This window comes from Temnothorax longispinosus, chromosome 9 (assembly GCF_030848805.1).
Source record: "Temnothorax longispinosus isolate EJ_2023e chromosome 9, Tlon_JGU_v1, whole genome shotgun sequence".
NCBI classification, from domain to species: Eukaryota; Metazoa; Arthropoda; class Insecta; order Hymenoptera; family Formicidae; genus Temnothorax; species Temnothorax longispinosus.
In genome coordinates this window covers 2,178,843-2,204,508 of record NC_092366.1, presented here as the reverse complement: position 1 = coordinate 2,204,508, position 25,666 = coordinate 2,178,843, and the positions used below count along the sequence as shown (strand labels likewise).

At 28.7% G+C, this 25,666-nt stretch overlaps 1 protein-coding gene across 2 annotated transcripts; it reads left to right on the top strand.

The window, feature by feature from the left end:
* Positions 1–71: 71 nt before the first annotated feature.
* Positions 72–22,658, top strand: LOC139819017 (uncharacterized). 2 transcript variants are annotated; one of them, XM_071788138.1, is made up of 17 exons: positions 72–525; positions 1,579–1,677; positions 2,435–2,530; positions 3,288–3,401; positions 3,526–3,609; positions 3,759–3,827; positions 3,954–4,127; positions 4,251–4,343; positions 4,492–4,605; positions 4,730–4,813; positions 4,963–5,076; positions 5,201–5,302; positions 5,457–5,570; positions 5,696–5,908; positions 6,058–6,171; positions 6,300–6,470; positions 22,233–22,658. In XM_071788138.1, exons 1-17 carry the CDS (start codon positions 191–193, stop codon positions 22,309–22,311), a joined length of 2,169 nt encoding a protein of 722 aa, XP_071644239.1. In that variant the 5' UTR covers positions 72–190; the 3' UTR covers positions 22,312–22,658. The 2 variants fall into 2 exon arrangements, with proteins under 2 accessions (XP_071644239.1, XP_071644240.1); XM_071788139.1 differs by lacking the exon at positions 22,233–22,658 and adding an exon at positions 7,671–7,865 and having other exon boundaries at positions 73–525.
* Positions 22,659–25,666: the final 3,008 nt, after the last annotated feature.

Sequence of the window (25,666 nt, the reverse complement as noted above, 5' to 3'; positions counted from 1 at the left end):
AAATCGTTCGGTAGACGACTGCCGCTCTGACCCGTACTTTCGACAGGCCCGGCACGCACACACACGCGGTCGAGGCATGTCACCTGTATATCGATCACGTGATGATTTGTGAGCAGTTATTTCAAACGCTTGTTGAGATCGGTTCTGTCCACACTTAGTAATAGACGCCCTGCAACACAAGACGGATATAATGGCGAATCCAAGGGAGTTGTGGTATTACTTCGAGGATATGGGAAATGGGCTGGTAAAGTGCAACCTTTGTAGAATCAAAATTGACGAACCCGAATCGGTAATATTAAGAATCATGCAAAACCACATAAAACTTTATTGTAAGCGTCGTGGTGAGGTACCTTCTGATCTATATCCCCCCGTACCGTACAAATTACGGAAATATTATACGAGCTCAGATGGTATAGCAACATGCAACAAATGTGGTCACGAAACGACTTATACAGAAAGTTATAAATTATTCACACATAATAAAAAATGTGAACATTCCAAGTGGGAAAGGGAGAGTCAACATGAGTAAGTACATATTCAAAAACTTATTAAAATACCAAAAGCTCTAAAATAAATGTAGTAATAAAACAGTCAATATCTAAAGACAATTGAGCTTTTAGTAGAGAATTCATAGAATAGCTATTTGCAATTTCGATCGTAAAATGTACTTATTTAATCATAATTAACAATATTCTTTCAATTATTTTACATATAATTTGAAAATAATGCGAATCGCTGCATATTAGCGCTTCCTTGTGCATTATATACGTACACAATTTAAAGATTTAGATTAGATATTTATTTATTCGACATTATAGTATTGCAGTAATTTGGATCAAGAATATAAAATGTACGACTTATAATTCTTGCATGTATTCACAATTAAATAGCCATTTTTAATCAAATCTACATAGGGCAACTCAAATCTGACAATTACTTATTATATAGATGGTTAATAAACACTAAAAATTACCGTTAGGCAACAATAAACGGTTCTATATAATATTTAAATATACGTTGTTAAATCTTCGCAAATGTATAGTGATATTATAATGCTTTATTCGCCTTATTTACCCTTGAAATTATTGTTGTAAATATGCTATTAACCTAATTTATTTTCACTCATTCTATAATCTTTCGTAAATATATTTTGTTGCTTTCAATAACCGTCTTGTTATGTATAATTCAACTTATGTCTAGAAACGTATTCGCATCGAGGCAGTCTTTTTTATTCTCTCTCTCTCTCTCTCTCTCTCTCTCTCTCTCTCTCTCTATATATATATATATATATATATATATATATATATATATGTATATATTATATGTATAAGAAATCACCACTGTAGTTTTGATATTTATTTGTTAGATGTTAGTATTACAGAAAAATTCGAGATATAAAAAATTATCTTTCTATCGCCATTTCTTTCTTTTTCCTTCTTCTCACTCACACAAATCTTCACTTCGTTACGAATCACCGTCTATAGATACATAATAGCATAAAGTAATGTGTAAAACTAGAATGTTTTAAATAATCATTCCTTCTTCTTTTCTTAATCACACGTATACATTTCATTGCAGACCTAGCACTTCAACTACAATGGCAACGGCTATGGGTTCCTCTGCAGAATGTCAACAACTTTCTTTTGATTCTTCGTCTCTTCAATCAAGGCTACATAAGTAAGTAATTATTTGTTTTGCGTATATCACACAATATAGGGGAACCCGGGGCATAACAGGAACGCTAAGGTTTAATCAAGTTTACAACATATTAACAATAAATAAATAAACTTTGTTTTGTACTAAAATATTCTTTGAAATGTTTCCTATAAGAAAAATGCAAGTTTTACTACACAAGAATAGTTTAAAAAGACGAAATTATTATTTTTTAAAAACGTGAGTTAACCTTACTCTGGATTTTATGCGGGGTATAACGGGATACCTTATAAAACTTATTTTATTCTCAAATATATTAATGTCTAAAACTTGTTAAAAGTAATTTGTCATGACACAATATATGTAAAAATGTATCATTCCATTTTTAATTAATAATAATTATTTATTAATAATTATTACATGGACTTGCTCTTACATGCTCGGTGAGCCACTGACGCCTTACTTCTATGGCTCGACCCATAATACGCATTGAATAATTTGTAACATTTTTCAGTTAAAAATAATATGAAAACTAATAACAGCACACGGGCAGAGACATATAAGAGCAATAATTTCCATATATTTCGTTACATGACAGCATCTCTGTAAAAAGATATCGATCGTAACCCATTTAGACCTATTATACCCCGTGGTCCCGTTATGCCTCGGGTTCCTCTAATAATATGTTACTTGTTAAATATTAACTTTTCTTTACAAGAATAATTTCCAGCGTTAATATCTTAAATAATTCCATTTCTAATAACATCACATTTCAATGCAGTCCAATTCCTTCAACTTCAACGGGATATAGGGGTTCCTCTGCAGAATGTCAACAACTTTCTTTTGATTCTTCGTCTCTTCAATCAAGGCTACATAAGTAAGTAATTATTTGTTTTGCGTATATCACACAATGTAGGGGAACCCGGGGCATAACAGGAACGCTAAGGTTTAATCAAGTTTACAACATATTAACAATAAATAAATAAACTTTGTTTTGTACTAAAATATTCTTTGAAATGTTTCCTATAAGAAAAATGCAAGTTTTACTACACAAGAATAGTTTAAAAGGACGAAATTATTATTTTTTAAAAACGTGAGTTAACCTTACTCTGGATTTTATGCGGGGTATAACGGGATACCTTATAAAACTTATTTTATTCTCAAATATATTAATGTCTAAAACTTGTTAAAAGTAATTTGTCATGACACAATATATGTAAAAATGTATCATTCCATTTTTAATTAATAATAATTATTTATTAATAATTATTACATGGACTTGCTCTTACATGCTCGGTGAGCCACTGACGCCTTACTTCTATGGCTCGACCCATAATACGCATTGAATAATTTGTAACATTTTTCAGTTAAAAATAATATGAAAACTAATAACAGCACACGGGCAGAGACATATAAGAGCAATAATTTCCATATATTTCGTTACATGACAGCATCTCTGTAAAAAGATATCGATCGTAACCCATTTAGACCTATTATACCCCGTGGTCCCGTTATGCCTCGGGTTCCTCTAATAATATGTTACTTGTTAAATATTAACTTTTCTTTACAAGAATAATTTCCAGCGTTAATATCTTAAATAATTCCATTTCTAATAACATCACATTTCAATGCAGTCCAATTCCTTCAACTTCAACGGGATATAGGGGTTCCTCTGCAGGACATCAAATTCAAGAGCAGTCCATTTCACCTAGACAAGAATCAATAGACATGAATGAAGTGTTCAAAAAGTAATTATTCGTTTTGCTTATATCGGACAATGTAATAGTATTTAACTAGAAAAATTTACAACTAAATTATTTTAAAACATTGCTTTTTCGTCTCTACATTTAATCATATTACATTTTAATGCAGAAGTATAAGAAGCCTTGCAAAACTATATAGCCAGCCCGTTCCATCACCTGAACAAACGAAAAAAACCCCAGGCGCAGTTGATACGTAATTACTTGTTTTTTACTTATAATGACTTATGTCATAAAATATAATAACATCTTACCATTTAAATATTGATTTTTCGGCACAAAAATTACTTATAACTGTAATATTTTAAATAATTTGCTTTTTAATGACATCACATTTCATTGCAGACCTAGAACTTCAGCTTCAACGGTTTCTAATATAGAAGGAGTATTATCAGACTTCAAAAGAATAAATAAGTAATTACTCGTTTTGCTTATATATCATTCAATGTAATGGTATTTCACTAGAAAAATTTACAACTGTATTATTATAAAAAATTGCTGTTCCGTTTCTACATTTAATCATATTACATTTTAATGCAGAGCTGTAAAGGCTGTAAAAGCTGAAAGAAGCGCTTCAGGGGAATATAGCCCGCCCGTTCAATTATTTGAACAAACGACAAAAGACTCAGGCGATGATGTGGATGCCGTAGAACTTCAAAATCTAGAGTGGTCCGCTACACCTACAGAATCAGTCGACCTAGACGAAATTGAAAAGTAATTACTCGTTTTGCTTATATCATTCAATGTAATAATGGCATTTTACTAGAAAAATTTACAATTATTATTATTTAGAAAAATTGCTTTTCCGTTTCTACATTTTATCATATTTTGATGCAGATTTATTGAAGGATTTATATACGTTTCCCAAGAACATAGCCCGCCCGTTCCATCACCTGAACAAACGACAAAAAACCCAGACGCAGTTGATACGTAATTACTTGATTTTTACTTATAATAACTTATAACGTAAAATATAATAACATCTTACTATTTAAATATTTTGACTTTTCTGCACAATAATAATTAATGTTAATATCTTAAATAATTCCATTTCTAATAACATCACATTTCAATGCAGTCCATGTCCTTCAACTACAACGGGATATGGGAGTCCCTCTGCAGGACATCAAATTCAAGAGCAGTCCATTTCACTTGAACAAGAATCAATAGACACAAATGAACTGTGGAAAAAGTAATTATTCGTTTTGCTTATATCGGACAATGTAATAGTATTTAACTAGAAAAATTTACAACTAAATTATTTTAAAACATTGCTTTTTCGTCTCTACATTTAATCATATTACATTTTAATGCAGAATTATAAGAAACGCTGCAAAACCATCTAGCCAGCCCGTTCCATCACCTGAACAAACGAAAAAAACCCCAGGCGCAGTTGATACGTAATTACTTGTTTTTTACTTATAATGACTTATGTCATAAAATATAATAACATCTTACCATTTAAATATTGATTTTTCGGCACAAAAATTACTTATAACTGTAATATTTTAAATAATTTGCTTTTTAATGACATCACATTTCATTGCAGACCTAGAACTTCAGCTTCAACGGTTACTAATATGGGTTTCTCTGCAGAACGGAGAATTCAAGAGCAGCCCAGTAAATTGAAAGGACTATTATCAAACTTGAAAAGAGTGGATAAGTAATTACTCGTTTTGCTTATATCATTCAATGTAATGGTATTTCACTAGAAAAATTTACAACTGTATTATTATAAAAAATTGCTGTTCCGTTTCTACATTTAATCATATTACATTTTAATGCAGAGCTGTAAAGGCTGTAAAAGCTGAAAGAAGCGCTTCAGGGGAATATAGCCCGCCCGTTCAATCACTTGAACAAACGACAAAAGACCCAGGCGCAGTTGATAAGTAATTATACTTGTTTTTTTACTTATAATGACTTATAACGTAAAATATCATAACATCTTACTATTTAAATATTTTGTCTTTTCTGCACAAGAATAATTAACAATGTTAATCTCTTAAATAATTCCATTTTTAATGACATCACGTTTCAATGCAGTTCTAAAACTTCAAGTTCAAAGGATTATGATGTGGATACCTTTGTAGAACCTCAAACTTCAGAGCGGTCTGTTACAAATGAACAAGAATTAGAAAACTTGGACAAAATTAATAGGTAATTACTCGTTTTGGTTATATCATTCAATGTAATGGCATTTTACTAGAAAAATTTACAATTTTTATTATTTTATAAAATTGCTTTACCATTTCTACATTTAATCATATTACATTTTAATGCAGAACAAGTGGTATGCTAGTACAAAGCATTTTAAGCGTTATCAAAGAAAATAGCCCGTCCGTTCCATCACCTCAACCAGGTTTTTCAACTGCAGAGGAATATGATATGAATCCCTCTGAACGTGAGAACGATGATAGAACTAGAAGTGAAGAACAACCTGACTCGCAAGTTCTATCATCTGAACAAACGACAAGAAACCCAGGCGCAGTTGATACGTAATTACTTGTTTTTTACTTATAATGACATAACGTAGAATATAATAACATCTTACTATTTAAATATTTTGACCTTTCTGCACAAGAATAATTTACAATGTTAATATCTTAAATAATTCCATTTTTAATAACATCACATTTCAATGCAGTTCAACAACTTCAAGTTCAAAGGATGTGGATGAGTTTGTACACCCTCAAACTCCAGAGGTCCTCAAGCCTGTTACGGGTGAAGAACATTTAGCAGACTTGTACAAAATTGATAAGTAATTACTCGTTTTGCTTATATCATTCAATGTAATGGCATTTTACTAGAAAAATTTACAATTTTTATTATTTTAAAAAATTGCTTTTCCGCCGTTTCTACATTTAATCATATTAAATTTTAATGCAGACTTATAGAAGAGACCGAAGAGACTCGTAGAAGAGATTCTACAATACCTAGCCCGTCCGTTCCATCAAGGGAATATGATAGGGATTCCTCTGAACGTAGAAGTGGAGAACAACCTGACTCGCAAGTTCTATCATCTGAACAAACGAGGAAAAGAAAGGGAGCAGTTGATGAGTAATTATTCGTTTTGCTTTTAATATTATTTTATACAATGTCACGTTTTCCTTTCAACGATAACAATAAATATGAGAAATTATCTTAATGTATAAGAACATTAATCTATAATGCTATAATACGAATACAGAATTAGGGGAACTGTACCTAATATCGCGCATCACGTTTTAAAAACCAAAAAATGTTGACTGAATACTTTTATATAAGACTATAACTAAACCGCATCATTTTATTCTAAGATTATCGTAATATGATCTCCATAGCATGAATATGTTCAAAGTTTATCTTAATTATCTTTTTTGAAGGAAAACAAAAAAGTAGCATTTTTCGACGTTGAAAAAGAGTGTTCCTAATATCGCATCCTTATTTTTGTTAAAAATACATACATGACACAATATAGCTGGAAACAACGCAAAATAGGGCACATAAGGTTGGCAAAAGTATTCTCTTTTAACGATTAAGAAAGCCCATGGAGTTTCACAGACTATATAGGGTGGAGTGATGTGGTCAGCAACGTCAGCATCTTGCCTGGCCGATTTACTTTCGGAAAAAGATCTTGTTACTCATATTAGACAGGAGGCTGAGGGAGCTTCAGAGCTATTCTAGATGCAGATTAGTTAGGAAAAATGGGCGGTATAATGAACATTCCCAGAGGGCGGAATTAGGAATACCGTAAGGAAGATTAAGACACAATTAATAATGGTTAGCAACGAATATCTCTAATTTAGGAATAAAATTAGACACAATATTACATGAGAAAAATTCGCTCTCAGTACACATCCTTTTTTTGTATCTGTATTAATAACGTAAAACACATCTTGCAAAATTTCGAAACCTCGTTAAAACTATAAACTGCCACGCTACTTTTTATATCACAATTCTGACTGAAATAAAACATAGGATTGTCCAAAACAGCGTTGTTCAACAGCTTTCACTGCTCACTCACAACATGCAACACATAACAGTCTTAATATTGTGCGAAATTAGGAACAAGGGCGATATTAGGCACAGTTCCCCTATGCATTCATGAAATTTAATATCTATTTTAATCTGTTGTGAGAATAATAATTTGTCTTTACATTGTTGTAGTGTGCATAACCGTAACATTTAAACACTGACCATATTGTTTTTTCTTAATTATTCTATGTACATATAAATGCAGAATAATGACAATTTTGTATGTTCTATTTCAATTGACAGCAATGTTGCGGATGCAGACACTGATGACACACGTAAACGCCGAGAGTGACGAAACAGACACTGATGGTGACGAATAATTATTCACATTGCATATGTAACACAACACAGAAAGAAGAGTATATTACAAATTCAGTATGTATTGACTTTTTACACCAAATTTCCCATTTGTTTTGTGTAAATTTATATAACGTTAGTTTATATTATTAATTGTTTTAGTAAAAAGGATATACTTTCCGCTTCTTCTTTTTATATTTTAAATGTTTATTAAGCAAATTTTTATAATTCTGTGTATCTGAACAGAGCAAAGAAATAATAATGTTTAATATATCTAATTTTCTGTCACATTATAATTTTTTACATCTTAGAACAATTTATATTTATATAATGTTAATTTATCTTTTGAAAGTATCATTTCTTACACCTTAAGACAATGAATTTTTCAAAGATTATAATTAATTTTATAGATTATTATCGTATTTATATATACCAAGCATAACTAAACTATAAATATAAATTTACATGTTAATGAATCTTTTTCATTATTTAAAATTGTTCAGTGTTTATTTATACTTCGTATAGAAACAATATCAAATAATAATTGTATAAAATTAATCTAAAATAACGAATTCAAATATATATTATAATAACAATTAACATTAATATTAATTATAAAAATTTGCTTTTTAATTAAGAAAGCGGAATTATACTATGTGTAAAGGGAAGACATAAACAAGTTGTGTAAGCGTTTCTTAATATAAAAAATGTGATTTAACAGACGCATACTTGTCGCATTCATATAATCTAAACGCAACCGTTGCATATGTTAACATTTTTTACACAAGAAGAGATCTTTTCGACGATCACATTGACGAGACACAAGTTTACATTAATATTCAACTTCTTATCTGTTAAAAATGTAATAATATTAACCTATAATGTTTTATCCATTAAAATATTTTATTTATATAATGTCTTTGTACAATTTCACATACATATATTAGCTTTACGTGTGCAACGGTACAAAGTAGAGCGAATGACTGAATTTGCTGTAACATAAAAAGTTGCTAAATATATTCTTCTTACTCTGATTGTGAAAGATTATGGTTAATACGTTAATATTGTATGATTGATAATAATGTAATGGTATAAAGGTAAAAGTGATCATGATAAAGAGCAAGTATATTAAGTGAAAGAAATGTATATCTTTATTTCCCTTATTATTATGTATCTTTATTGTCTCCATATAGCAATTCACAAGCAAAATCTTCGACGTCAGAATTCTGCATTGGCCTATTCGATTCGGCACTATTTCTCGAAAATAATTTCATATATACACACGATATACTGGTATAAAGAAAAGAAATTAATAATAATTATTAAAAAAAATAAATAATAAACCATAAACTTTTGAAATTACGTGAATATAATAATTCTAAATTTGTAGTTAATAAAATTGTCATTTTTAATAATTCCATTAAACTAATGTACCTACATTATCAATGGCTGCATTAATTGTGTTAATTGGAAAACGTTGGAGTGTAAAGTGTGTCGGTGTCAGGAGTATATAATAATAAACAATTTAATAAACATTAATAAAACATTTTATGGTGATAATTCTGCTTATTCTTGGGATCAATGTTGATTACAGATTTCTTTCTTTTCTCTGTAAGTACTATATATTAAAATATCAAGTTTATACATTTGAAATATAATCAATACTTATTAATTTTTATAGAAATTGTTAAAATTTTTCTTATATGAGCAATTGTAAACGGAGAAGTTAATAAGGAAAGTTTTATAAGATTTGTAGTAGTTTAGTAAACAATCAATTAATTCTATTCTATGATGTAATGCGTACTCTTGCAAGTTATTATTTAATTTATTATTTATTATTAAGAAAAAAAAGTATATTTATATAAGTATTTATATTATTATGTAACATAGTTCTAAATGACTTGACAGATGTTAAGTGCTTTTTGTAATTGCTCAAAAGTAACTAAATATTTTCACGATAATATGCTTTACAAATTAATAACGCTTATTGTTAACCCTTTCGCTACGAATGGCCACTATAATGGCTGCCCACGATACTGATTCTGTGTACGAATGGTCACCATATAGTGTAATAATCTCTGCTGCTATACCAAATAAGCGCTCAACTCATTGTGTAACAATAGTTATTTATCTCTTATATTAAGTAAATTTTACAAAGATGATATATATCCTAATAAATAACAGCAAACCTTGCGCCAACTCGTCACGGACATTATCCGTCGTACAATAGACACGTACAGCAGTAAAACGTAGTGGCGACCAGCTCCGCCGTCGCGAAAAGTTAATTTAGTTAATTTAGTATGTTATGAGCTTTGTGGTCTTTATAGAATTGCAAAGAGCTATCATGTTACCGCCACATTTAGTGAACAGTGAACGATAACGATAAGTTCGATAATTTTATCAAGTCAAGATCTGAATCGAATGGTACACCGACTAGTAATAAGTAATAAGAGAAATAAGTAATAAGTAATTATTTCTACACGGAAAAAGAAATGATTATATCAACAGCATCAGTGTAATCGAGATAAAATCTATATTGACGCAACATGAATATTAATGAACAAAGAACATCAGATAGTTGTTTTAATAAGTTAAATATTTAGCCCAATAATATCCAATTAAATTAACAATTTATGTTTGTGGCAGCCCGTGACGTCGACGTTTAACAGGTAGACATATATATTCTTAAAAAATAACTTAATATAATTCTGCGATTCGTAAAAAGAAAAAGAAGCAAGACAACAGATTGATAATTTTATAAAGTATTCTAATAGTAAAACTTATTTAAATGGTCCAATAAATATATTTTTATTTTTTTATTTTTAAAATTTTCCGTAGATGTGATCTAACAATAAGTGAGAAAGTATATAATAGGTCTTTGTATATAAATCTCTTTTCAGTACGGAAGGTTTTTTCTCCTAGATATTTTCCAATAAATTTGAAAAGAAAGAGCCAGTTGATTACTTATATAGTTTAAATTGTTGGCGAACAAAAATTTCCACTAATGTTGAGAAGAAATTCAGACTGAGAATACACATATACATATATGTACGTGTGTACGTATATATGTGTGTATGCGCATTCGTATGTATATGTGTATTCTCAGTCTGAATTTCTTCTCAACATTAATGGAAATTTTTGTTCGCCAACAATTTAAACTATATAAGTAATCAACTGGCTCTCTCTTTCTATATATATTATAGGTACTGATCAAAACAAGGCAAATTCCTATGTAGAAAGAGAGCATGAGCAATTCCTATGTATTCCCTTCAGAGGACATGCGTGACATGGCGATATAATCGCAAAAACTAAATAATAAACAGTTCGATACAGAATTCAATAACACTCAAGGAAACGGGCCAAATAATACTAAAGACATGCATGATTTTTACAAATTCGTCAGTAATCGTTAACGTGTTTTACACTAAGGACGTACATGAAACACACTGTTTTATTTGGTAAATAATATTGTCTTATTTGCAATTAATTTTTATATCTTATTGAATAAATAATATACTAGTTATTATATCAAACTTTTCTTTAGTGCTACGCTGTTATTTGTTATAAATTAAAGTGCAATTAAATCACTAGCACATAGACGTCGCAACATATATTCAACTAAATTTTCATAAAACTATGGTCTTACCTTATCGAAATTAGTATAATCGCATCAGTTATACATTATTCTTTACATATTATTTTATATTTTGTAATAATTTATTGTTGCGTTATCATATGCTAACGATTTGTCAAACTTGTACGATAAAATCAGCAATAGAATTAATTATTGTAAGTAAGAAATGTAATTTTGTGATCTCTCAATTAAATCAATATTAATTAATAGTTAATTATGTTGTAAGCATTTATAATAGCAAATGCCACGTTAATCATACTACTTGATTTATTTCATACTATTAATTATATAAGATACTTCAAAAAGATATACTCTGCAGTGTACGTTAGGCAAAATTCAAAGTTCTTTTAATTTTCGTAATCTCGTCAAATAAATGTAAACATCTCTCATTTCGTGCAACTGTATTGTGATTATTAAGTTTCTATTTTTCTAATATTATGTTATTTCCATAATTACAGATTTTAATTATAGTTACAGCAGAGAATTTACTCTATATAAGTACATGACAAACATCAGCAGATACTCTTACTTCAAAAATTGTATCTTGTTCAAACTTCTTTAAAATTTATCCCTGTTTCAAGTAAGATATAAACTGTTGGACAATATATTGTTGTATTCTCCACTGTTCAAATATTTAAAATAAATAGATCCTTAATTTTAGAGTTTCAATTTCATTATTTTCATTATTAATTTCAGATAATATGCCATACGGCAAAATATTAATTAGTCAATACGTGAACCAAAAGAATTGATTTTTGCATTAAGTGGGACTGAAAAAAAGACTTGAATGTCTTACATAATGACGCTATCATTACGGACTATTGTCTTCATTATTTTAATTTCCGGTAAAGTAATTTATATTGCTATAGAAAAAAAGGATAATATTTTATTTACTTATTATTCTTTTTAATCATATAAATTTCGAATGTGACAAGTAATACCTATTATATTTTCAAACAATAAATGAAGTTATAAGAGGATATACGCACATAAAACAATAATGTAATATATTGATATCTAATTGATATGTAGCACTACAATAAAATTTAGTATAACTTGAAACATTTTTTAATAAGAAGAAGCATATTTAATATCATAAAATTAGTATTGAAAATTATATATAAAATTAATACAGTAATAAAGAATGCTTATTAGAAAAAAATTGATATAACTTTAAAAATTGATATAAAAAAATTGATAGTAACTTTATTCTGAATCAATAAATGAATTTATTCATAATAAAATTTTATATTTAATAAAATTAATTCTTTAATATGTAATAAATAGTTATTATAAGGAAAATTAATCTATTAATAATAGATATAATTATTTGCTAATTGCAATTATTCTTCTAGATGCTGTAACAAAAAATGTGATAGCTTTCTTGACAAATGCTACAAATAAAGAAAACAATACAAAAGAGTACGATACAAATCCAAATACTACACATATAAATTATACAGAATTGCACATCTTGAAATGGGTTTGGTTTACTATTGGTTTTGGAACTAGTGTACTCATAATGTTAATTATTATAAATGCCAAATTATATTGTCAAGTCTGGTAAATATAATTTTCTTACAATAAGTTCTTATAATTTGTATAATTGATTAATTTATATTTACTATAATTAGTTCATAATGATGTACTTTATTAAAAGAAAAAGTAAAAAATAAAAATATAAAATAAAATTATTATAAATTTTTGCTTTAAAAATTTTAGAAATATGCATCAAATTTTTACGTTAATATACGTTTTTTATGTATAAATTAATGACAGAAATATTTTAAATATGTTATTTTATGTTACTTTTTTTATATAATTTGATTTTTTTATTATTATGTGTATAGAAATATTAAAATAATTATGAAAAACAATAGTTTGCGAAATATTTTACATTTGATTCTAAAATATTTTGATATAAAACATAAAATATCACTTAAAATATTTTCCATAGCCGTATTTTAACACTTTCTGCACAGCATAATAAAGTTAACCGATTGATGAGAATAAAACGCATATATGACTATAGTTAAAAAAGGATGTAATTACAAATTACGAAATTCTGAAAAATCTTTCTTATTTCATCATTTGTTTAAAATAAATTATAAAATCATGATATGTAAGTTGAATTTTCTTAACGTATCTGCTTCTAATTTAGCAATTAATTAACTTGTATAATTCATTTGTAATTATGTAAAATATTTATTAATTATTGCTATATTATTCGTACTGAATTTCAATCCGCTGAGCCATTTGAACATTATATAAACGTTTATGTAACTGTATGCAGGTATCGCTATAATAGCTTTAGAAATCTAGCGCACTGTATCAATCGAAGACTACCAAATTTTCGTAGATCACACAGACATGAAGTTGAACATTTTGTAAAGTATTACGTAGATGGAGAATCAGAAACATTTATGGACACACGATCTTTATGATAACGACAAATACTGAAAATAATATGAATAAAATACAAAGTGAGTAATTATATATCTCATATTAAAATGTATGCGGTTGTTATCAGTAAATATATTGTGGTTGTTTAATTTTTATACGTATAAATGTTTTTATTTCTTCGTCTTCTTGATGAATTTTGTATTTACGAAAGTAGTAATTCAGATTTTCACTACTTTAAAAAATTTTTTTATGTTGCTTGTATGCCGTTCCTTCGAAAAAGAATACAAAATGCTTTTAGCATTAATATTGCAATATTTTATTCTCAATTTCTAAATGATACTTGTATACCACGTAATAGATATGGGCAATATCAAATTATATAGCTGTATGACTGACTCATCTTTAGAATTTTATAGTTCTCTTTGTATGTTATGATTAATAATCGCGCACAAATTATAATTATTGTCAATTTATTTTTTACAGCGACTAGATATCTCATCTACAGGCAAAATTTGGTTGTTATTGTAAACCGTAACTCAAATAATCTATGATACTTCTATGATGACGCAAATTTAAAGCGTAGACAATGCATTTCCTGTTATGCATTTATGTTTAGCATGTGTAAAAGATAAAAAAATTGATTGACTTAAATAATCTAGACTACTTAAACATATTATATAAATTTTAGACTTTAATTTAATAAATTTAAAAACATAGTAACTTTAAATTTAAGATTTGTTAAACTAATTAAAACTGTGATTTATTAAAGAATGGTTACAGTAAATAATTTTTCGGTAATAATCATACCTTTTTAAAAATTGTATCATAATAAAATTAAAAAATCTTAAATTTAGTCATTATTAATAAATTATAAGTTTATTAAATTACAATCTAAGAGTTATATGTAGGTATGTAAGTTCACAAAAGTGTTTATTAACGAAACTGTTCGAAAGCGGACTGCGCGCGCGAGCGAGGACACGAACCGCGTATAGGAAGAAACAGTCAAAGAGCAAAGTAAACGGACAAGCACAGTTTATTTGTCTATTTACACTATTTACAAAAGCTGTATCGCAATTATAACGATGGAAGAGATCGTTTCGCGAAAGCGCAAGCAAGCGCCGATGCAGGCAGCGCGAAAGATTAAGCGAGCGAAAGAGCGAGCAACTCTAACTATTAACCGCACGCGAAAGAAAAGGAGCAAGCAACTCGAAATATTGACAGCGGCAACTCGGAAAGCAGAGAGCGACTGGCTCCGTTGCCAAGAGCGCGTGTCCCTTTCAGCTCTCGGGGGCTTCTCGCAAATTCGACTTTTCGATACACGCTTCACCGAGAGAAGTCCTCGAGAGATGCGCGATCAATAATTATAAACAGAAGAAACAAAGCGAACAAAGAATGCCTTGTCTCCACTGTTTACTCATTTGGTCGTCACGTCGAAAGTCACGGCGATAATGCTCAAGTCTCGGTGCTCGCAATTGCCGTGCTGAAATGCTAATTTATATTTTCGACTTCGTTATCGTTATAAACGTTTAAGCAATCTTAAACAGAAACAGTTCTATTTTAACTGTTAATAAATAAATTTTAGAATTAAAGAAAGCATAAAATTTAGTATTTTTAGAGTTAAAAGTTTAAAGTTAAAATATAAATAGACTCTAAAATTTATTTTAATTAAAAAAAAACACCTTCATAAAAACTAAATATTTGAATTAAAGATAGTTTCAGTCATTTATGGATCAAAAATTGAAATGTATAATATTACTGTAAAGGTACAATTGTATTTAAGCAGTTTTTGATATTAATTTGTATAATAATACAAGTACTATCAAGCGGCTGCAATAGGTGTATTATTTAAATATATAGATACGTATAAGTATAATATTGTATATTCGATTGAACATATATGTAATACATAGATGTATATTAGTATACATATAGACATAGACTTACATATACATAATATATACGTATACGTATACATATAAATACACATATATGTATATATTTAAGGGGCATTCAAATTATTATATTTTTTAAATTTATTCATAAACTACTAACAACTAGCTGGTAAATTATAATTAGGTATTATTCATGTAACAATTTTATCGTAATTTACATATCTCAATTGTCTCCTTTGTAATAAATTATATGATGCAAATACAAATATAACAAAATCCTTACATCATTAATCCATTTACAATTTTATTTGAATAGAATCTACTTACTGATGTAGAAAAATATAACATAGAATTAATTGTTGTTAATTAAAAATTGATATTTAATAAGAATATAATAATCAGAGTATAAAATGTTACGCGTATCAACGTATATTCACCTGGATATTTGTGTATTATAAAATAATTCACAAATTAGTAAATTATATGAAGTATATCAGATATACATGCATAACCAGTAATATTTTTATTGATTATATGCACACCTGATGCACACCTGATTATATGCATACTACGTAATAAATTCTTTCGAAAAAATTAATACATCGTCGATTCTCTTCATATCCAAACATTTAATTGTCATTAAGTGTACATTTCTCTTCGTTACTTATACAACTCGCGAGCTTTAAACGTATCGCACCTATACTCACGTACAGATCTTTTAATCTTTTCGTTCTGAGACAAATCTAGCGCAAATTTATTAATTGTTAATGTTTATTAATTGTTTATTAAATGTATTTGATATTTTTTTCTCACACGCGTAACTTTTATTCCCGATGAAATTTACGTTTATCGTTAACAAGTCATTATATATTATTGTATTTTATTAATTTTATTTAACTGGTAGGGCAACGTACAATTAAATTAAGACTTCGAAAACAAAGTAATGAATTTGCATATTAAAGAGAACACACATTAAAATAGATATGCTAAAACTCAAACGGTTGCGAAAGATATTTGTGCACTTCGTACTTTTTATTGCAGTTTTTCTAAAATAAAATTTAACAAGTTTTTCCTATTTACAGTTTTTTTTCTCTAATATAAAAAACGAAATCTATATATAGTCCAGAAAGCTCGCGTGGAGATACTACCGTTGACTACCAACTAAAATTCGGCGTACGAATACATTCCTTAATCTTTAAAAAATTTAGATGATAAGAAAATATATATATTCATAAAGAGTAACTTAATACTGTCTACCTGTTTTCGCTATTTTCAATTGTCATGTGTAAGCGTTGTGTGTGTTTTACCGTAAGTTTAAAATCAGTAATGGGATAAACAAAGATAGGACTGTACAATCTGGTAGTTAGGCAAATTTTAATTACTGTGATATACTTTATTCTAAATACATTGCGAGTACATTAAATTGTTCGGTAGACGACTGCCGCTCCAACCCGTACTTTCGACAGGCCCGGCACGCACACACACGCGGTCGAGGCATGTCACCTGTATATCGATCACGTGATGATTTGTGAGCAGTTATTTCAAACGCTTGTTGAGATCGGTTCTGTCCACACTTAGTAATAGACGCCCTGCAACACAAGACGGATATAATGGCGAATCCAAACGAGTTGTGGTCTTACTTCGACGAAATAAAATACGGGCATGTAAAGTGCAGGCGTTGTCAAGGACCAGTTACGGGAGACAGCACTTTTATTATAAGAAAAATGCTATCGCACATACAACAGAAGTGTCCGAATCATATAGAACATGGTACAATAAATGCCGCCGTACCGTACAAATTCCGGAAATATTATACGACCTCAAATGGTATAGCAACATGCACAAAATGTCTATCTGTTTCAAAACATTTCGAAATAGAGTATACAGACTGTAGAGATGATTATTATAATTTGCAAGCACATTTAGATCAGAAACATTCCGATTGGATAATAGAGCATCAACATGAGTAAGTACATATTCAAAAACTTATTAAAATACCAAAAGCTCTAAAATAAATGCAGTAATAAAACAGTCAATATCTAAAGACAATTAAGCTTTCAGTAGAGAATTCATAGAATAGCTATTTGCAATTTTGATCATAAAATGTACTTATTTAATCATAATTAACAATATTCTTTCAATTATTTTACATATAATTTGAAAATAATGCAAATCGCTGCATATTAGCGTTTTCTTGTGCATTATATACGTACACAAATTAAAGATTTAGATTAGATATTTATTTATTCGACATTAGTATTGCAGTAATTTGGATCAGGAATATAAAATGTACGACTTATAATTCTTGCATGTATTCACAATTAAATAGCCATTTTTAATAAAATCTACATACGACAACTCAAATCCGACAATTACTTATTATATAGATGGTTAATGAACAATAAAAATTACCGTTAGACAACACACAATAAACGTTTCTATATAATATTTAAATATACGCTGTTAATCTTCGCAAATGTATAGTGATATTATAATGCTTTACTCGCTTTATTTACTCTTGACATTATTGTTGTAAATATGATATTAACCTAATTTTTTTTTTACTTATTCTATAATCTTTCGTAAATATATTCTGTTGCTATCAACCGTCTTGTTATGTATTCAACTTATGTCTAATTTAATCATATTATATTTTAATGCAGATCATCTGAAAAAGTTATGAAAAGCCCTAAGAAAAGCCCTAAGAAAAGTCCTAAGAAAAGCCCTAAGAAAAGCGTTCCATCATCTGAACCACGTCCTTCAACTTCAGGAGGATTTATGGATTCATCTGCAGAACATCGATCTCAAGAGCAGCCCGATTTACGTAAACAAGCATTTGAACAACACTTAAAAACTATTAAAGAGTAATTACTCGTTTTGCTTATATTATTCAATGTAATGTCATTTTACTAGAAAAATTTACAACTGTATTATTTTAAAAAATTGCTTTTTCTACATTTAATCATATTACATTTTAATACAGAACTGTAAAGAGAACTGTAAAGAGCGCTGTGGAGACTAGAATAAGTAGCCCGCCCGGTCCATCACCTGAACAAACGACAAAAAACCCATCAGGCCCAGTTGATAAGTAATTACTTGTTTTTTACTTTATTATAAATAATTTTAAATATTTTGACATTTCTGCACAAGAATAATTTATAATGTTAATATCTTAAATAATTCCATTTTTAATGACATATCACATTTCAATACAGACCAAATCCTACAACGTCAACAACATATGGTATGGATTCTTCTGCAAATCTACCGGTCAATTGGTTGGATGTATTAAAAGACTTACAGAAAATTAATAAGTAATTACTCGTTTTGTTTATATCATTCAATGAAATAGCATTTTACTAGAAAAATTTACAACTGTATTATTTTAAACAATTGCTTTTTCTACATGTAATCATATTATATTTTAATGCAGATCCGTTATAGAAGCCGTTATAGAAGCCGTTATAGAAGTTATGGAAAGCGCTAATAGCCCGTCCATTCCATCACCTCAACCAGATCCTTCAACTTTAAGGGAATATGATAGGGATTCCTCTGAACGTAGAAGTGGAAGACAACCTGACTCGCAAGTTCTATCATCTGAACAAACGACAAAAGACTCAGGCGATGATGTGGATGCCGTTTTTCAAAATCTAGCTACACCTAAAGAACCATTCGTCGACTTAGACGAATTTGAAAAGTAATTACTCGTTTTGCTTATATCATTCAATGTAATAATGGCATTTTACTAGAAAAATTTACAATTTTTATTATTTTAAAAAATTGCTTTTCCGCCGTTTCTACATTTAATCATATTAAATTTTAATGCAGACTTTTAGAAGAGACTCGTAGAAGCGATTCTACAATAAATAGCCCGTCCGTTCCATCAAGGGAATATGATAGAGATTCCTCTGAACGTAGAAGTGGAGAACAACCTGACTCGCAAGTTCTATCATCTGCAGAACAAACGAGGAAAAGAAAGGGAGCAGTTGATGAGTAATTATTCGTTTTGCTTTTAATATTATTTTATACAATGTCACGTTTCCCTTTCAACGATAACGATAAATATAAGAAATTATCTTAATGTATAAGAACTAAGAACATTAATCTATAATGCTATAATACGAATACAGAATTAGGGGAACTGTACCTAATATCGCGCACCACATTTTTAAAAACCAAAAAATTTTGACTGAAAACTTCTATAAGACTATAACTTAACCGCATTATTTTATTCTAAGATTATCGTAATATAATCTCCATGGCATGAATATGTTCAAAGTTTATCTTAATTATCTTTTTTGAAGGAAAACAAAAAAGTAGCATTTTTTGACGTTGAAGAAAAGTGTCCCTAATATCGCATCCTTATATTTTTGTTAAAAATACATACCCGGGAAAAAATATTCATATCTGACGGTATATGAACATATATAAATGAGATATGAACATATATGAACATATATAAATGAGATATGAACAGATATAAGTTTTATATGCCCATATCTAAAGCATATATAATCATATATGGTTATATATCGCCATATATGATCAGATCGTACATTATACATGACACAAGATCTGATCATATAAGTTCATATATGGTCAGACATATTATTATGTGTAGCCAGATATGACACTATACATAATCGTATCTGGCCTTACATGGTCGTATATAAAGAATGTTCGGCCATGTATTATCAGATATAATTATGTATGGCCATACATAACTGTATCGGCACTGTATATGATCATATATGACAAGACGCGATGCTGTATATGATTGTATATGTTCATATACGGCCGGAAATGATATGAAACATGATCAGATCTGTCTATATATGACCAGATTGGGATATAATGATATAAAATGTCCGGGAAAAATATTCATATCTGACAGTATATGAACATATATAAATGAGATATGAACAGATATAAGTTTTACATGCCCATGTATAGAGCATATATAATCATATATGGTTATCTATCGCCATATATGATCAGATCTTGTGTCATGTATAATGCACGATCTGATCATATATGGCGATAGATAACCATATATGATTATATATGCTCTATACATGGGCATGTAAAACTTATATCTGTTCATATCTTATTTATATATGTTCATATACTGTCAGATATGAATATTTTTCCCGGACTTTTATATCCGCGAACAAAATGTCCAGGAAAAATATTCATATTTGACAGTATATGAACATGTATAAATGAGATATGAACAGATATAAGTTTTACATACCCATATATAGAGCATATATAATCATGTATGAACCTATATAGTCATATAATATTATATATGATCAGATCAGATATTGCATCTCAAAGTATTCAATAGATGGCATTCGATGGGATCTGTTTCTCGTATTTAAAATTTGACAAACAGTGTTATAAGAACGGTATCAAAAGACACGACACTGTCTCGCACTATAGAGCGGCACAATTTTTGTATTAGTTGTATCGTAGAGTCTACTTTTATAATAAAGTTGCACACTCTTAAAAAATAACTTTTGAAAATATATAACAATTTTCTGAAACTTACTTAAATATATATGTTCATACCTGATAAATATATAGTTCGTACCTGATCATACCTGATCAGATATTAACATATACAATAATACCAGATCATATATCTTCAGATCTGGCCAATTTCCATATCTGACCATATATGGCCATTCATATATGATCATATATGATCAGATATGAATATTTTTTCCCGGGTATATGACACAATATATGTGCTGGAAATAGAAACAACTCAAAATAGGGCACATAAGGTTGGTAAAGGTATCCTCTTTTAACGATTAAGAAATTCCAGAGTTTCACAGACTATGTAGGGTAGGGTGATGTGGAAGGGGGGGTCAGCAATGTCAGCATTCTGCCTGGTCAATTTACTCTCGGAAAAAGATCTTGTTAGTCATTGGACAGGAGGCTGAGGGAGCTTTAGAGGTATTCTAGAGGCAGGTTAGTTAGGAAAAATGGTAGGTATAATAAACATTCCTAATAGAGGGCGGAATTAGGAATACCGCAAGGAAGAACCGTAACCGATTAAAGCATCACAATAATGGTTAGCAACAAATATCTCTAATTTAGGAATAAAATTAGACACAATATCACATGAGAGAAATTTGCTCTTAGTACGTATCCTTTTTTCTGTATCTGTATTAATGACGTAAGACACCTCTTGCAAAATTTCGAAACCACGTTAAAACAATAAACTGCCATGCTACTTTTTATATCACAGTTCCAACTGAAATAAAACAAAAGATTGTCCAAAACAATGTTGTTCAACAGCTTTCACTGCTCATTCACAGAATGCAACACGTAACAGTCTTAATATTGTGCGGAAGTAGGAACAAGGGCGATATTAGACACAGTTCCCCTATGCATTCATCAAATTTAATATCTATTTTAATCTGTTGTGAGAATAATAATTTGTCTTTACATTGTTGTAGTATGCATAACCGTAACATTTAAACACTGACCATATTGTTTGCTTAATTATTCTCTGTACATATAAATCCAAAATAATGACAATTTTGTATGTTCTATTTCAATTGACAGCAATGTTACGGATGCAGACACTGATGACACACGTAAACGCCGAAAGAGTGACGAAACAGACACTGATGGTGACGAATAATTATTCACATTGCATATGTAACACAACACAGAAAGAAGAGTATATTACAAATTCAGTATGTATTGACTTTTTACACAAAATTTCCCATTTGTTTTGTGTAAAATTTATATAACGTTAGTTTATATTATTAATTGTTTTAGTAAAAAGGATATACTTTCCGCTTCTTCTTTTCATATTTTAAATGTTTATTAAGCAAATTTTTATAATTCTGTGTATCTGAACAGAGCAAAGAAATAATAATGTTTGATATATCTAATTTTCTGTCACATTATAATTTTTTACATCTTAGAACAATTTATATTTATATAATGTTAATTTATCTTTTGAAAGTATCATTTCTTACACCTTAAGACAATGAATTTTTCAAAGATTATAATTAATTTTATAGATTATTATCGTATTTATATATACCAAGCATAACTAAACTATAAATATAAATTTAAATGTTAATGAATCTTTTTCATTATTTAAAATTGTTCAGTGTTTATTTATACTTCGTATAGAAACAATATCAAATAATAATTGTATAAAATTAATCTAAAAATGACGAATTCAAATATATATTATAATAACAATTAACATTAATATTAATTATAATAATATATATTATAATAACAATTAACATTAATATTAATTATAAAAATTTGCTTTTTAATTGAGAAAGCGGAATTATACTATGTGTAAAGGGATGACATAAACAAGTTGTGTAAGCGTTTCTTAATACAAAAAATGTGATTTAACAGACGCATACTTGTCGCATTCATATAATCTAAACGCAACCGTTGCATATGTTAACATTTTTTACACAAGAAGAGATCTTTTCGACGATCACATTGACGAGACACAAGTTTACATTAATATTCAACTTCTTATCTGTTAAAAATGTAATAATATTAACCTATAATGTTTTATCCATTAAAATATTTTATTTATATAACGTCTTTGTATAATTTCACATACATATATTAGCTTTACGTGTGCAACGGTACAAAGTAGAGCGAATGACTGAATTTGCTGTAACATAAAAAGTTGCTAAATATATTCTTCTTACTCTGATTGTGAAAGATTATGGTTAATACGTTAATATTGTATGATTGATAATGTAATGGTATAAAGGTAAAAGTGATCATGATAAAGAGCAAGTATATTAAGTGAAAGAAATGTATATCTTCATTTCCCTTATTATTATGTATCTTTATTGTCTCCATATAGCAATTCACAAGCAAAATCTTCGACGTCAGAATTCTGCATTGGCCTATTCGATTCGGCACTATTTCTCGAAAATAATTTCATATATACACACGATATACTGGTATAAAGAAAAGAAATTAATAATAATTATTTAAAAAAATAAATAATAAACCATAAACTTTTGAAATTACCTGAATATAATAATTCTAAATTTGTAGTTAATAAAATTGTCATTTTTTAATAATTCCATTAAACTAATGTACCTACATTATCAATGGCTGCATTAATTGTGTTAATTGGAAAACGTTGGAGTGTAAAGTGTGTCGGTGTCAGGAGTATATAATAATAAACAATTTAATAAACATTAATAAACATTTTATGGTGATAATACTGCTTATTCTTGGGATCAATGTTGATTACAGATTTCTTTCTTTTCTCTGTAAGTACTATATATTAAAATATCAAGTTTATACATTTGAAATATAATAAATACTTATTAATTTTTATAGAAATTGTTAAAATTTTTCTTATATGAGCAATTGCAAACGGAGAAGTTAATAAGGAAAGTTTTATAAGATTTGTAGTAGTTTAGTAAACAATCGGTTAATTCTATTCTATGATGTAATGCGTACTCTTGCAAGTTATTATTTAATTTATTATTTATTATTAAGAAAAAAAAGTATATTTATATAAGTATTTATATTATTATGTAACATAGTTCTAAATGACTTGACAGATGTCAAATGCTTTTTGTAATTGCTCAAAAGTAACTAAATATTTTCCCGATAATATGCTTTACAAATTAATAACGCTTATTGTTAACCCTTTCGCTACGAATGGCCACTATAATGGCTGCCCACGATACTGATTCTGTGTACGAATGGTCACCATATAGTGTAATAATCTCTGCTGCTATACCAAATAAGCGCTCAACTCATTGTGTAACAATAGTTATTTATCTCTTATATTAAGTAAATTTTACAAAGATGATATATATCCTAATAAATAACAGCAAACCTTGCGCCAACTCGTCACGGACATTATCCGTCGTACAATAGACACGTACAGCAGTAAAACGTAGTGGCGACCAGCTCCGCCGTCGCGAAAAGTTAATTTAGTTAATTTAGTATGTTATGAGCTTTGTGGTCTTTATAGAATTGCAAAGAGCTATCATGTTACCGCCACATTTAGTGAACAGTGAACGATAACGATAAGTTCGATAATTTTATCAAGTCAAGATCTGAATCGAATGGTACACCGACTAGTAATAAGTAATAAGAGAAATAAGTAATAAGTAATTATTTCTACACGGAAAAAGAAATGATTATATCAACAGCATCAGTGTAATCGAGATAAAATCTATATTGACGCAACATGAATATTAATGAACAAAGAACATCAGATAGTTGTTTTAATAAGTTAAATATTTAGCCCAATAATATCCAATTAAATTAACAATTTATGTTTGTGGCAGCCCGGCGTGACGTCGACGTTTAACAGGTAGACATATATATATTCTTAATAAGTAACTTAATATAATTCTGCGATTCGTAAAAAGAAAAAGAAGCAAAACAACAGATTGATAATTTTATAAAGTATTCTAATAGTAAAACTTATTTAAATGGTCCAATAAATATATTTTTATATTTTTATTTTTAAAATTTTCCGTAGATGTGATCTAACAATAAGTGAGAAAGTATATAATAGGTCTTTGTATATAAATCTCTTTTCAGTACGGAAGGTTTTTTCTCCTAGATATTTTCCAATAAATTTGAAAAGAAAGCCAGTTGATTACTTATATAGTTTAAATTGTTGGCGAACAAAAATTTCCACTAATGTTGAGAAGAAATTCAGACTGAGAATACACATATACATATATGTACGTGTGTACGTATATATATGTGTGTATGCGCATTCGTATGTATATGTGTATTCTCAGTCTGAATTTCTTCTCAACATTAGTGGAAATTTTCGTTCGCCAACAATTTAAACTATATAAGTAATCAACTGGCTTTCTATATATATTATAGGTACTGATCAAAACAAGGCGAATTCCTATGTAGAAAAAGAGCATGAGCAATTCCTATGTATTCCTTTCAGAGAACATGCGTGACATGGCGATATGATCGCGAAAGCTAAATAATAAACAGTTCGATACAGAATT

Excerpts from the sequence above, each read along its gene's own strand:
- LOC139819017 (XM_071788138.1), top strand. The coding sequence starts at position 191 with ATGGCGAATCCAAGGGAGTTGTGGTATTACTTCGAGGATATGGGAAAT. Across the intron at positions 4,128-4,250 it reads GACCTAGACGAAATTGAAAA|ATTTATTGAAGGATTTATAT; the intron begins GTAATTACTCGT and ends ATTTTGATGCAG. Across the intron at positions 4,606-4,729 it reads ACAAATGAACTGTGGAAAAA|AATTATAAGAAACGCTGCAA; the intron begins GTAATTATTCGT and ends ATTTTAATGCAG.